This window comes from Sander lucioperca, chromosome 21 (genome assembly GCF_008315115.2).
Source record: "Sander lucioperca isolate FBNREF2018 chromosome 21, SLUC_FBN_1.2, whole genome shotgun sequence".
Lineage (NCBI taxonomy): Eukaryota > Metazoa > Chordata > Actinopteri > Perciformes > Percidae > Sander > Sander lucioperca.
Window position 1 is genome coordinate 18,974,090 of NC_050193.1, and position 14,950 is coordinate 18,989,039.

The window sequence follows — 14,950 nt, forward strand, 5'->3', positions numbered from 1 at the left end:
TCGGTCAATTTCTTCTGCACTTTAATTGAAGTTTTGGGGTTTTTTTCCCCACGTTTTTTGAAGCTTTTTCATGATATTTGTCACTTATTTTCAACTTTTGTCATTTTTTTCTCCAAATGCTATAAAATTGAATAAAAAACCCAAATTCAATGAAAGTAGTGAACTGATTATGTATTTTACTTGTGAAGAGCGTTGTAGGGAGCCGTCCGTTATTTTTTTTTGACAATTTGGCTGAAAGAAACCCAAATTTCTGATTTAGAAAATGTTTGAAAAATGGGTCAAATTTGACCCAAAGACAACAGGAAGGATAAAAAGGAAAGACATCCTCATACACTTATGTACAAAACTACGTTTATTTCATAAACATTTTCAATTCAACTCCACAATAATAAAACAAGCACAAAAGTATAAGCATATAACATACAATTTAGCTTCTGTTCCCATTTATATTTCTCTCCAAATGGTTGCTGATAAAAAGTTTATGCAAGGGTCTAATACCTGCCGATTAAATGACCTCCACTTATCACGAGCGGCAGCGTTATGGCTTTGGTAACGAGGTTAAATATGTATTCAAAAGGGAAGATTACACAATGATAAAAGCGCCGAGACATATTAAAACAACCTTAGTAAGCTTACCTTCATGTAAAAATAAAACATGCTCAAATTAAAAGCTACGTCTTTGATAAAATAATGTGCAACGTACTTAAAATATGTGTTTGGATGTTAACTGCGTTCAAAATAGAAAAATTTAAAAAGCCACAGAGTTCTAAAATGAAAACCAGACATTGTTCCGATTCATAAGAAACGTGGGAATCAAACGTTTGGTAGTAACCAAAAATATGACACTACTGATTGTCACCTGAAGGGCCCTGGTGACCGATGGCGTTCGGTTATTGTCCAAGCCAGTTCGGTTTCCTCACAACAAAACCACCGTCCAGTTTCAGCCCCACAGTTCTTTGGGGACTGCCCATTTCTCCGACGCTCCATTGTTCCGACCGCTCAATGACCCCAAAAATTTCCTTTTGGTCCTACAGCCCACTAGTCCGAACTAGTTACGAATCCCACTATGGCCACGCCAAGACCCGCCCCACGAAGCAGCTCGATTGGTTGGGATTAGGCATTGACCTCGAGTGGTTAAGGTCAGGATAGCCGATTGGTCAGGGGATAAGACCTATACCAATGGGGTTACCAGAGCCGGCCCGACCCATTAGTGAATTAAGCAGCTGCTTAGGGCCCCGCGGCTACTAGAGGGCCCCCAAGAGCGCATGAAATGTCCCCCAATAGAGCTCATAACAGAGCCGGTCTATTTAAAGATAGTGTTGCTGCTAATAGGTCTCACATTTGTCTTTAAATGCATATTTGTACATAATACAAATACACAAATTGGTTTAATGCCAAGTTCATTGGCAACATGTAACAATGTGCAGAGTCCCCAACCCAAATCCTGCTTAGGGCCCCCAAAAGTCTAGGGCCGGCCCCGGAGGGTTTCCTTGCTTATGCCACTGTGGCATGGCCATAGTGGGATTCGTACGCCACCAAAGGGACGTCGGACTAGTGGGCTGTAGGACCAAAGGGAATTTTTTGGGTTACTGAGAGGTTGGAACAATGACATGGCACCCATTCTTTACTGCGCCGGCTCCTTCTTGTTCTTCTTATTCAGGACTTTGCGGAGGCTCTCGGGCATCAGGTAGGGCCGCTCTGCGCTGCCATCGTTCCTCTCCAGATCCTCCACTGGAAGAGAAATTGGAAAAAATGGAAATCACCAACTAAAAGGTCATAGGAGCCACAAAGTACGGAAGCAAATAAGAGACATTTGAATTTTTAACAGCCACTGAGTACTTAAAATGGAAATATTTTATTTTAAAAACCATGATATCTGAATTTATTTGTTCTGAATTCACCTTTTTGAAATTAGGGCGGGGTATTGTTCAAAATGTTTCGATACTGGTACCGATACCGTGACTTTCATACCCGTTCCTGAGCGATACTTTCTTTCCTATACCAAATTTTTTTTTGTTTACTAGTTTTTTGCAATAAGCAAGTTTGTTAGTGTGGTCTTTAACTGTGTGTGCGTCTGTCTGTGTGTGTGTGTGTGTGTGTGTGCGTGAATGTGTGTGTGTGTGTCCGTGTGTGTGAATGTGTGTGTGTGTGTGTGTGTGTGTGTGTCTGTGTGTCTGTGTGAGTGAATGTGTGTGTGTGTGTGTGTGTCTGAGTGAGTGTGTGTGTCTGTCAATGTGTGCGTGAATGTGTGTGTGTCCGTGTGAGTGCGTCTGAGTGAATGTGTGTGTCTGTGTGTCTGTCTGTGTGAGTGAATGTGTGTGTGTGTGTGTGTGTGTGTGTGTGTGTGTGCGGCGCATCTGTCCGTGTGTGCGTCTGAGTGAGTGAATGTGTGTGTCTGTGCGTCTGAGTGAGTGAATGTGTGTGTGTGTCTGTGCGTCTAAGTGAGTGAATGTGTGTGTGTGTGTGTGTGTGTGTGTGTGTGTGTGTGTGCGCGTGTGTGTGTCTGTCTGTGTGAGTGAATGTGTGTGTGTGTGCAGCGCATCTGTCCGTGTGTGCGTCTGAGTGAGTGAATGTGTGTGTGTGTGTGTGTGTGTGTGTGTGTGCGTCTAAGTGAGTGAGTGTGTGTGTGCGTCTGAGTGAGTGAATGTGTGTGTGTGTGTGTGTGTGCGCGCGCGTCTGAGTGAATGTGTGTGAGAAAATGTGTGCGTCCGTGTGTGTCCGCGTGTGTGTGTGCGCGCGCGTCTGTCCGTGTGTGTGTGTGTGTGTGTGTGTGTGTGTGCGTCTGTCCGTGTGTGTGTGCGCGTCTGTCCGTGTGTGTGTGTGTGTCCGTGTGTGTGTGCGCGCGCGCGCATCTGTCCGTGTGTGCGTCTGAGTGAGTGAATGTGTGTGTCTGTGCGTCTGAGTGAGTGAATGTGTGTGTGTGTCTGTGCGTCTAAGTGAGTGAGTGTGTGTGTGCATCTGAGTGAGTGAATGTGTGTGTGTGTGTGTGTGTGTGTGTGTGTGTGTGTGTGTGCGCGCGTGTGTCTGTCTGTGTGAGTGAATGTGTGTGTGTGTGTGTGTGTGTGTGTGTGTGTGTGTGCGCGCGTGTGTGCGTCTGAGTGAGTGAATGTGTGTGTGTGTGTGTGTGTGCGTCTAAGTGAGTGAGTGTGTGTGTGCGTCTGAGTGAGTGAATGTGTGTGTGTGTGTGTGCGCGCGTCTGAGTGAATGTGTGTGAGAAAATGTGTGCGTCCGTGTGTGTCCGCGTGTGTGTGTCCGCGCGTGTCTGTCCGTGTGTGTGTGTGTGTGTGTGTGTGTGTGTGCGTCTGTCCGTGTGTGTGTGCGCGTCTGTCCGTGTGTGTGTGTGTGTCCGTGTGTGTGCGCGCGCGCGTCTGTCCGTGTGTGTGTGTGTGCGTCTGTCCGTGTGTGTGCGTGCGTCTGTCCGTGTGTGTGTGTGTCTGTGTGTGTGTGTGTCTGTGAATGTGTGTGTCTGTGTGTGTGTGTCTGTGTCACTGACTAAAATTTTTGGGTCTAAATTTAAAACTTGAAATCTGAATTTCAAACATTGACTGACCCTGGGGTCCTCGTTCGTCTGGGGAGGGGTTGTTTTTTTTTGCAAAATAAATCATGTAATCATCATCTTCGGAGAAATTCAGATCCAAACATTTAAAGTGTCAGGGAGAACGACTGGGCTCCATCGACGTAAGCCGTCCCATTTTTACACCATTTGTGACCATTGAAATAATCAAAAAAAAAATAACAAAAATTCAAATTCAGCTTTTGAAATTGCAATCATATTTTAAATTTCAAAGAGGTGAATTCTGAAGAAAAAAAGTCCGAAACATAAAGGCTCTGACACATCAACCTGACGGCTGACCTTCGGACTGACAGCCTCCCCAAATTGGTCTAAAAAGTTCCTCAGAACACCAAAGAGACCAGACGTAATACGTCTCCATAACAGCAGGCGGCGCTAATCTGGATTGTCGCCCAAAAAATGAAAACCGGCAGCTGATTGGATGAACGCGTCACGTGGGTCTGGCTGCTCTGGAATTTCAAAGCCAGACTATCATGGCGTCTCGTTCAAAATACGATCTCGTATTTTACTAAAATAGTTCACCGAAACGTGTTTCTGAAAACATTTTAAGAGAGAAATAGGCCGTGCAGTTGCTGAATCTGTCTTCATTTCAGATCAACAAAGGTCAGATTTTGAGAGACTCTAGTCACGCTCATCCCGCTCGTCATTTCCGCGTTAGCTCTCCACCAATCAGAATGGTCACTGAGTCCGACTGCCCGCCTTCCGATTCAACAAGTCAAATCAGCCAAAATGGACGTGTCAGCCCCTTAAGTAAAATATTTCAAAGTTCAGTATTCAGTGGCTGTTAAAATTCAAATACTTACATCTCTCATTTGCTTCCATAAAGATTAAAATGAACTTCTTTTGAATGAGGGCCGAGAGGCTTCACATTAACATGCATAACTAGTACATCTGAAGGGCTGAAAGTTATTTCGGATTGGTTTCAGTTCTACAGAAAGTTTGATTTAATAAACTTATAAAGCTTTGATCAATAGTTCACATAATCAGCAACAACATGCATCCATTTCAAGAGTTTAAATTACTTTGTTGACGACTCATTGCCTCAGTTACTGTTTATTAATCCAACTTCATTGCCGAGCACACATTCCTTTGTAAAGACATACTGAATGCTATATTGCTTTTAACGTAAAAACGTCAGACTGCAAAGCAGCTAGCCTCAAGAAATCTATATTTATACACATGAAAACATGTTCTGTGTGAACAGAAATGAAAGTGCATTGATCACTGATGATCACGTGGTTCTGATTTTATAAACCGTAAACAATTACATACCTTAACATTTTTAAAAACGGTGCAAACAGACATACATTAACACTGTAAATTAGGCACATGAACGGCTTCAAGTTTCTATTGGCCAGTGGCAATGGGAGGAACTTTTAAAAGGCTAAAACAGAGTTTAGAAATGTCCGTTTACCAGAGTAAGACATTTATACAATTTCCACTGCAGACATTTCAAGCACCATGTCATTAAATGTGAGGAAACTCTGTTGTCAACAAGAGAAACTTTCGATTACACTTTACTTGAAGGTATCTACATAAGAGTGACATGACACTGTCACGAACGTGTCATAAACATTATAAACAAGTCATAAACGTTTATGACTTAACGCTTCTGTCATTAAAGGGGCGCTATGCAGTTTTATCCATTTCTTCTGTTTTCTGGCTTTTTGCTGACAGGTTTCTCTATAGAGCCCCCCCCCACAGGTTTCTCTATAGAGCCCCCCCCCTACAGGTTTCTCTACAGAGCCCCCCCTACAGGTTTCTCTATAGAGCCCCCCCCCTACAGGTTTCTCTATAGAGCCCCCCCCCTACAGGTTTCTCTACAGAGCCCCCCCCCTACAGGTTTCTCTATAGAGCCCCCCCCCCACAGGTTTCTCTATAGAGCCCCCCCCCTACAGGTTTCTCTACAGAGCCCCCCCCCTACAGGTTTCTCTATAGAGCCCCCCCTACAGGTTTCTCTACAGAGCCCCCCCCTACAGGTTTCTCTATAGAGCTCCCCCTACAGGTTTCTCTACAGAGCCCCCCCCCCCCTACAGGTTTCTCTATAGAGCCCCCCCCCACAGGTTTCTCTACAGAGCCCCCCCCCTACAGGTTTCTCTATAGAGCCCCCCCCCCCTACAGGTTTCTCTATAGAGCCCCTCCCTACAGCTTCTGATATCACGCCATACTTCCTGACGCTCGCCGTCCCAAAGTTGCGAGGATGGTTTTTCCCGCTCACAGGTGCTAGCGGGGAGCGAGACGACCACCATTCAACCCGAAGTCATATAACCATTCCAATGACTCCGAAGCTGTTCAGTTAAGGTAAATTAAGCTAAAAACCTGCATAGTTCTCCTTTAAATGTCATTAGTTTTTTGTCATGACAAGTTAGAGTTAGGGTTTATGACAGTGTCATGTCACTCTTATGGAAATAAAGACCATAAATTTGTGCCTAAAATGCATCAAAACGCAAGAACTGAAATCTTTGACGCTCAAAGTTTGCATGGGGACAACCCCCAGACACCCCCACTTCATATGTGCCCCCCCAAAAGCCCATTCTGAGCCACGAAAACCTCTGGTAGCTGTTCTACCATCTGCACTTAACCCGAGGCAGAGGAGAATCTCCCAATGGGCAACAACAGTGTCCTGCTCCTTAGAATTTGGTGTTTTAGGTGTCTTTGCCCACAAAACTCCTCTCCTCTCCTCTAAGCCGCGTCCTCCTCCTGAGCCTGCCGTCATTTTAGCTCGATGTCTTCATCGGCCCGTTGACGAGCAGAAGACGGATCCTCGGCCGCATTCTTCCACAGAATCTCGTGAAGGGTTGAGGACATGTAATAAGGCCTTTCAGCTGAACCGTCATTGCGCTCCAGGTCTTCACCTTATTGCGTGTGTATATGTGTGCGTTAGTACGTGAGATTTGATGAAACAGAACATTTGTTTGGAAAGCAAGGTTTTAAAAATTAAAAAAAGGTGTTATAGAGCCAGTAAAAAGGGGAAGGGGGGGTGGTGAATTGTGGGAAGTGAGAGAAAAACAAGGAGACAAAAAGAGAAAGAACGTCAAATAGCAAGCAAGCAAAAGCACCCAGAGGCATTTCAGATTTTTAGAAAGTTTACAACACCAAGCAGCAGCAATTTTTAAGATTATCAAACCGTGAAGGATAACACAGGCAGTTATTTTTGAAAATGCTGATGCAAATATTCAAGTGTGGCACGACATATTCATGCAATTTAGAATAAGTGACAGCCCCCAAAAGCACCAAGAAGCAATGTGTGAGACTTGAAAGGTGAGGAACGTTTTTGGTTCAGCGGCCAAATAGTGAAAGCTTTTGCATTTTTTCATATATCGAGGCATTTCTTCGATGCAACAGATCTGATCAGAGTTTATCAGACAAACAGAAGTAATACGAGGAAGGCAAGAATGAGCGGAGGAATTACTACTTACAGAAACAGAGGAAGAGCGTGTCCACACACATGGCGTACACACTGAAGAAGCCGTGGGCGATGAAGTAGGAGAGAACCACCACAGTCTGGTGAGGACAGGAGAGCCAGAAATACATATAAACATTATGGATCAGAACAGATTGATTAGGTAACAAGGACTACGTTTACATTAGGTGTTGAAATTAATGAATCGTGGACGATGCTGCATCGAAAATCGGCCGGGCCATAATAGATTATTTCTGTTTACAATTTAATGTAGGCCTAATAACATTTCTGTTTACACATTCTGTTACGGTAGGTTTCCACACAGCGAAACATCAAGAAAATTTCGCCCAGCGAAATACTGCCTCGGGGGCGTGGTCGCAAAAACAACCGGCCAGAACACCGGCTGCTAGGTAGCTAGCAGAGAGGGTTGAAGCTAGGTAGCATAGGTAGCTAGCAGGTAGTTTGCTAGCATGCTATCGTTGCTATTGTAGCTTGTGAAATCTGTGTTGATACAAGCGTCAATGTTCGCCAACAAAACATGTAATCAAACAAATGCACAAGTAGGCTAGCTGCCTGGCTAGGCTTACAATGAAATCCAATGTCTGAACATGCTAGCGATTAGCCTGTCGGCTAGCTGAAAAGTTTGAGTGTTTAAACTAACATCTCCAGTGGTCTATTTAGTGGTGTATGGGCCCTGACTACGTTTGTGTCGTATAAATCACAATTTGTGTTGATACAAGTACCAATGTTTGTGTAGAAACATTTTAAATCACATTCTAATGTTCATGATACAGCTCTGATAACCTCCGCCATCTTGGTCAGACTTTGTTTGTAAGTCCCGCCTCCAAACACAAACACACAGACCTGATTGGTTCTCGAGTGGTCCTCATTTGAGTAAAGTTAAACTTTCGTCAACTTTGTTTTGCTCGCCTCGGCGATTCGCTCTCATCTCGCCCAATCAGGGCAGATATCATCTCCATTCAACCTCAATGAGAGCGAAGCCAAATTTCGCTGTGTGGAAAACCTACCGTTATGTTTTGTACATTCAGGAAGTGCCATGTGCTCAGTGCTGTAGTTTTATGTGTCCTATTTATTTAGTATTAGAGCACTGCAGAATGTTTTTGTTTTGGAGCTTGAAAAGCTATGAATTAAATATCCTGTATGGCTTTAATAGAAAAATGTATTTGACGCATCGAGATATCGAATTGAAGACATGATAATCGTAATCGAAAGATAAGTGAAGATTCACACCTGTAGTTTACATGCACATAATATTCCGGTTTTTTGCCCTTATTCCGAAAAAGACGATATTCTGACTAAGCCGTTTACACGGCTAATGAAAGTGAATATTCCTCTAATACTCCCGTTTACATGCAACTGTGCAAAATATGAAAACAGCGTCCCTCTTTCATTCCTTCAACCAGCTTCTTGAAAAGGTCGGCATATCGATGTGTGCGCATATCCAAAAACCTATTGATATTAAGTTTTTCATAATGTTTAAAAGAAGCTGTATTTCTCCTTTTCTTTTAGGCCAGGCATCTCTACCGCAGCCCTGCAAACTAGGGCTGGCAATATATCGATATTGTGATATATGAGGCTAGATATTGTCTTAAATATTGGATATTATAATATCCTGATATGACATAAGTGGTGTCTTTTCCTGGTTTTAAAGGCTGCATTACAGTAAAGTGATGTTATTTTCTGAACACACCATAAGTTCTCTTATTTGCCTTTAATTTATTTATATTATTTATACTTATTTGCCTATTTGATTTTCTCCATATCGCCCAGCCCTACTGCAAACTGTTGGCTGGTTGGTTTGTGTACAGAAACTATAGCAACGCACAGAGCTGAGCGTAAGCCGTAAACAGGCAAGAGGCCGTAAACTGTCACAAACTGCAGTAAAAACCCTGACTGGACATGCATACAGCACATTCAGAATCTGCGTCTCAAAGAATGCCTCTACAATCCAAATGTGTCTTAATCAGAAAATGCTAAATTCAGAAAAAGTCCTTATTCTGAATATCCAACCGGAATATTGGGATGTATGCAAACTTATTGTGTATTTACTTGTATATATTTTTATTTTTTTTTCTTGTTTTTGTTTTGCATATTTATTTTTGTAGTACTCTGTGTTGGGAGTAGTTAATGGGGGTGGAGGCCCAGTACTCACCAGGATGGGTACCCAGTAGTAGTGGAGATGGGGGGCGGTACTCTCGAAGGCCTTCACTCTCCCCGAGAAGAAAAAGAAGGCAAAGATCCCTGTGGAAGAGAGACCATAAAAACTCAGATTTGACCAAATTATGTTCAGTTCTTGGCACACAGCTGCAAAGAACCTGGCCAATACATTCAGATCAATGTGTTTTTATATTCTAAAGTAGGATGATCCCTCATGTTGTCTTCCCGTAGACCGTGAACTTGTTGTCCTTTTGGGTCAAAAATTGCAAATTAACTTTTTTTGGGCTCTTTTTCCAATGTTTTTTGATGCTTTCTGAAACGTTTGTCACTTTTTTTCGATGCTTTTTTAAATACATGGTCAATAAAAATAATTTAAATGACATAATACCTTTTTTTGTTTGTTTAAAAAAAACAGTCAAAATAATCCACAATTTCTAAAAGTTAAGATCATAGGATATTGAGTGGATCACTTTATTTCAAATGCTATAATATTGAAAATAAAAAACACCCACAGTTCAATGAAAGTAATTATTAATTTGACCTGCCAAGAATGTTACATGGCTTCCATACAACGTACATGCACGCATTCATGTTATTTTGGGGCAATTTGGTTCAAAGAAACCCATAATTTTGATATAAAAATGGGTCAAATTTGACCCAGAAAACAAGGGTTAAAAATCTAAGAAGTATGTCGATTAGCATCAATGTGCACATATATCCATAGTCCGTGAAAGAAATGGACACATCAACGCCATAGACTTCGGAGACCAGTGAAGTCTCTTTCCCGGTGATGGCTGAGCGTTACTGAGCAGCCTCCAACTGAGCTTGAAGACGTAGATGTGACGTGAGCAACCTGTCTGAAAGTTGGAAGTCTTCTGGTAGCTGTGCCAAGAGAAATCTCAATCATTCCCAATCTAGCAGAGACGGAGAGTGTGAGTAGGAGCTGTCCACGAGCGTAGGAGCAGGAGCAAAACATTCCTGAAATATTTTGTTCCGATGCTTTCATGGACTCTCTTTGGGCTTCTCCCTCGACTTTATGATGCCTCCCCATCCCCCCGATTGCCTGAGAGCTTCTCCTGTACTATACGGTAATTCCTCTACTATGAGACCGTAAGTCTCGTGGTTATGACCCAATCGTTAGCCTATTTTTATAAAAACGTCTGCTACGGAGCCATAACGTGAGGTACAAGGTAATGGAGCCTTTTATACATTGTCGTGTTTCTTTAGAAATAAACAATGGACAAATAGAGTCTTTAAACTCTTCAGATGTAAAGTTATTCTCTGTCAAAGTGACGTCAAAATGAATGGCAGTCAATGGGATGCTAACGGGAGGTGATGGCTTGGTAGCATCAAAATGGCACCGTAGGAGCCACACATAGTGGAGGCTGGCTTACTCCCTTGCAAATATCACACACACATTTTATCAGGAAATGCCTCTCTGGTCTAATTACTGTTTATGTTCAATTAAAAAAAATTCAGCCTTGAGATAACCAGACTCACCCACGAGCCCAACGATGAGCAGTTTGCCCAAAAACAGAAGGAAATCTGTCACTTTGTCCAAGACAGCCACCCTGGGGGATTAAAGACATTCATTTGTACGTCACAAAAATATATATATGAAATTAAACATGGAAAAAGCAAAATTATATCTAGATATTTGTGTAAAGTCATACACTCAAAAACCCACATGTGCACTCACCTGACCATGTTCCTCATGAGGAGGAAGAAGCCTTCTCTGGCAGAGGTGCAGAAGTTTTTGCCGTATATCGCCACCTAGAGGCCAAATACGCTCATTACACTGAAGTACTCCAACATTACAAAAGATGAGTTTCTATTAGGGATGTAACGATGCATCGTGAATCGGTTATAAATGGATATAAATGTGTAAAGATTGCAATCGGTTGAGATATAAAAATTAATCATGATGCATATTTCACACGTCCTAGAGCGTGATCTACTTTGATTTCACTCAAATTCAGCAATTCAGTGTCACTTTTACAGTGCCCATATTATGAAAAAAATCCCTTTTTCTAGGATTTGGGGAGTTATTTTGTGTCTCTGGTATTTCCACACACATATACAAACTTTGATAAAAACCATCCATGCTGTTTAGAGTGAGATACGGTTTCTGAATGTGTCCTGCCTTCAGTCTCTGGGTGAGCTGGTCAAAATCTGCACGGCTTTCTACGTCACTAGCCGAGACGAGGGGGCTAGGGGGCTAACCGTTAGCATGCTAGCTCGTTCTCAATGGCAAAACACTGCCACAACACACACTAGTTCACCCTAATCTACAAAAGAACTACTTCCATGTCCCTGTTCTGCAGGTATTCCACACAAAGTTGGAAGTGCGCCCTCGTTTAGAAGAAGTCTCCCAGCTAATCCTGCCTTGTACTACTGAAGTTGGAGAAACAGCTAGCTAGCTCATGTAGTCCTTACCTAGCTACTGAGCATGTGGTCTTACCTAGCTACTGAGCATGTGGTCTTATCTAGCTACTGAGCATGTGATCTTACCTAGCTACTGAGCATGTGGTCTTATCTAGCTACTGAGCATGTGGTCTTACCTAGCTACTGAGCATGTGGTCTTACCTAGCTACTGAACATGTGCGACTGCCAACAAAGATGTTACAGCAGTGAGAGGTCTCACTCTGTAGCTAAAACAGAGACCTGAACACAGGGTGAAAAGAGGAGCTGCAGCAATGGGCAGTACAACTAAAATATGGTGTTTTTGGAAAAGTATCTATTCTGGTACAATCTCAAAATACAATTATGAACCTGAAAATGAGAATATGACCACTTTAATAAGACACATCTGTTGTTTTGCACACTTTATAGAAATAAAAAGGAAAATGTTTCATTCATTTGTCTGCAGCTCATTCCGTTAAAATCATCAACTTAAAAAGACAGTATTGTAATTGGACGTTGAGTGCATCGTTACATCCCTAGTTGCTATTTAAATGATGAGCTAAGTGAAACAAACCACACACCATGATGTAGGCATTTCTGTTGATGAACTTGACAAATTTCTCCAGGCACCAAAAGCAGCACTTCATACAGCACAACAGGAACTTGGTACACTTATTTTGGGCTCCTGTGAATGATACCGTGATGAACAAATTAGTGAACATTTAATCAACATTTAAGACAAGTCTCCCCGGCTGTCACAAACACGCAGAAGGTAGTTAGTTACCCGAGTACAGATTCATATCTGACTTTGTATTTGTGCGTGTCATTATTTACCAATCAGAAAAAACACTGAGGCTACATCCACACTGCTACATTTTGGTTTAAAAAAAAATTACTATCTATTGCTACGTTTATGCCTTGTGTCCACACTACTGCGGCGTTTCCGAGCCCCTAAAGCAGAGGTGCCCAAATTCTTTCATATGAAGGGCCAAAATGTATCTGGATGGAAGGCCACAGGCTAAAAATAAATGTCGATGTTGAAGAATATTGTAATTCTTGCCATTCTCTGTAGATAAAACGTACGTATGTAATTTAAATGGGAAGTTTACCATTGTGCATTACATTGCCGTTTAACTCAGATTACGTACTTCTTAACTGCACAAAATGTACGTTTCGTATTCATTACTTTTAAAATAAGGAGAATAAGCATGAGCATGTCAAATCCATGGCGGGCCAAAACAAAGAGAGCTCGGGCCAAACTTGGCCCACAGGCCCCAAACTGGGCGGCCTTGCCCTAAAGGCTCAGACACACCAACCCAATTATCGGCAGTCTGGCGAGGTCGGTGACTCGAGTCTGTTCGGTGTGTTCCGTGCCGTCGTCCGTCGGAGGAGCCGTCAGCTTTAATTTGTTAAATCGGCCAGTGGACAGTCGGACTCAATGACCAATCTGATTGGTGGAGTGCTAGTCCTGGACTAGCCAATCAGTGCACTTATGTTAAAACACGAGCGGGATGAGCGTGACTAGAGTCTCTCAAAATCTGATGAAAATCTTTTAAACTGACCTTTGTTGATCTGAAATGAAGACAGATTCAGCAACTGCACGGCCTATTTCTCTCAAAATGTTTTCAGAAACACGTTTCGGTGAACTATTTTAGTCCAATATGAGATCGTATTCTGAACGAGCCGCCATGACAGTCTGGCTTTGAAATCCGGGAGCACTGGACGTGTTCGTCCAATCAGCTGCCATTTTTAATTTTTTTTGTGCGACATACAGATTAGCGCCGCCTGCTGTTATGAGACGCATTACTTTTGGGACCGACGGGAGCCGACTGATCAGTCCGACTGGCTTTTCTGCCGACGGTCGGCCGTCGGGTTGGTGTGTCTGGGCCCTAAAACTTTAACATTTGGAGACTCTGCTGCCCTCGTTCTGGTCTGAAGACTCCGAGGTTGTTTTGTAGTCTGGACGACACAAACAGAGACATTTGGAGACGAGGACGCAGTCAGTCAGTCTTATCAGTTAGGTAGCTTACAGACCTTTCAGTAACTGGTCTGTCTGTCTGTCTGTCTGTCTGTCTGTCTGTCTGTCTGCTTACAGACCTTTCAGTAACTGGTCTGTCTGTCTGTCTGTCTGTCTGCTTACAGACCTTTCAGTAACTGGTCTGTCTGTCTGTCTGTCTGTCTGCTTACAGACCTTTCAGTAACTGGTCTGTCTGTCTGTCTGTCTGCTTACAGACCTTTCAGTAACTGGTCTGTCTGCCTGTCTGTCTCCAACATAATAATCCAGCTCTTACTTCTCACCGTTGATGTTCTTTCTCCAAAGTAGTTTCTGTATTTTTAACTCATACATCCAGGATTTTTAACCACAAAGTAGCATCATCCAATCAGCTTCCTGTTTACACCGACACGCACATGCCCAGTGTGTGCCAACGGTCATGTGATAAGTGATGTTTGCTACTGGAGATAAAACTCTTGTGTGGACAGAGATCGTATTTTGGCTGCTTAAAAATTAAAACGTAGTAGTGTAGATGCAGCCTGAGCAACTAGCTAACAACATTTTCTTAGCCACTATTTACTAGGTGAAAATGTTATTGCTTGATTCAGGACTGTATGCTATACAAACTATGGAGCATAGCCTCAAGCAGACATAATTGTAGTCCAAAAAACAACACCAGACCTTGCAGCTTGTGGTCCAGATACTCCAGCAAAACCCTGATGATCTGAACGATTGAGAGGATAAGGGAGCCGAACGCCAGAGTCCCTGTGTGATACCTAAAACAAGAGACAAGTGACTTTTCAGCAGGGTACAGAAATAGCGTGCATTACGTGTCATGACTAAAAAAAAAAAAATAATGGGACAAATCTTCCGGGTCTGAAAAGTGAAGCCAAATCCGTTCTACGGAAAGCTGTTCCACTCCCTATTCAGCCCCATTGTACTGAATTTGGTTGCAGTTCCACCAGAGTTCCACTGGGGGTGATCACGGTCCAGTGCAAAGTGAATGGGAGTCTATGGAGCTAGACGGCTAAATGTGTCTCGTCAGAGTGAATATTTTGGCGTGGTCTTTAAAACATTAGCAAACCTCTTTCTAGCACGTGTATTGACAGGGAGAGTCTAACCTGTCAGCTGTGTTGTCGCCTCGAGAGAACAAAGGAAGTGACTCAGAGCTCGCCGTAAAGCAGAATCTCTGGCCGTATATGTGTATGACGTCATTGACATTTTAAAAGGCTTTTTAGAACAAAAAAGCCACTTTAAAAAATCTAACACCCAGCAGTGTGTATTTTCTTTGCCTCCCCTTTCGAATGCAACATTCAAATTACTAGACAAAAAATTATATCCTGAGAAAAGTGGATTTTGAGGGGTATAGCTCCATAGAGTCCCATTCATTCTGCACTGGCCT

At 42.8% G+C, this 14,950-nt stretch overlaps 1 protein-coding gene across 2 annotated transcripts in view; it reads right to left on the minus strand.

The window, feature by feature from the left end:
• Nucleotides 1–331: 331 nt before the first annotated feature.
• The window catches only part of LOC116046738 (choline transporter-like protein 2), a 48,278-nt gene continuing 33,659 nt past the window's right edge, over nt 332–14,950 (minus strand). Inside the window, exons 16-22 of one of the 2 annotated variants that reach the window (XM_031295138.2) lie at nt 14,230–14,324; nt 12,137–12,240; nt 10,852–10,925; nt 10,653–10,723; nt 9,148–9,236; nt 6,991–7,075; nt 332–1,731 (exon numbers count right to left, since the gene is read on the minus strand). In XM_031295138.2, coding sequence (XP_031150998.2) covers nt 1,625–1,731; nt 6,991–7,075; nt 9,148–9,236; nt 10,653–10,723; nt 10,852–10,925; nt 12,137–12,240; nt 14,230–14,324 — 625 coding nt within the window. In that variant the 3' untranslated portion in view covers nt 332–1,624. Of the gene's footprint in view, nt 1,732–5,781; nt 6,427–6,990; nt 7,076–9,147; nt 9,237–10,652; nt 10,724–10,851; nt 10,926–12,136; nt 12,241–14,229; nt 14,325–14,950 lie in introns of those variants that run through there. The other variant, XM_035996541.1, reaches the window with a different exon arrangement.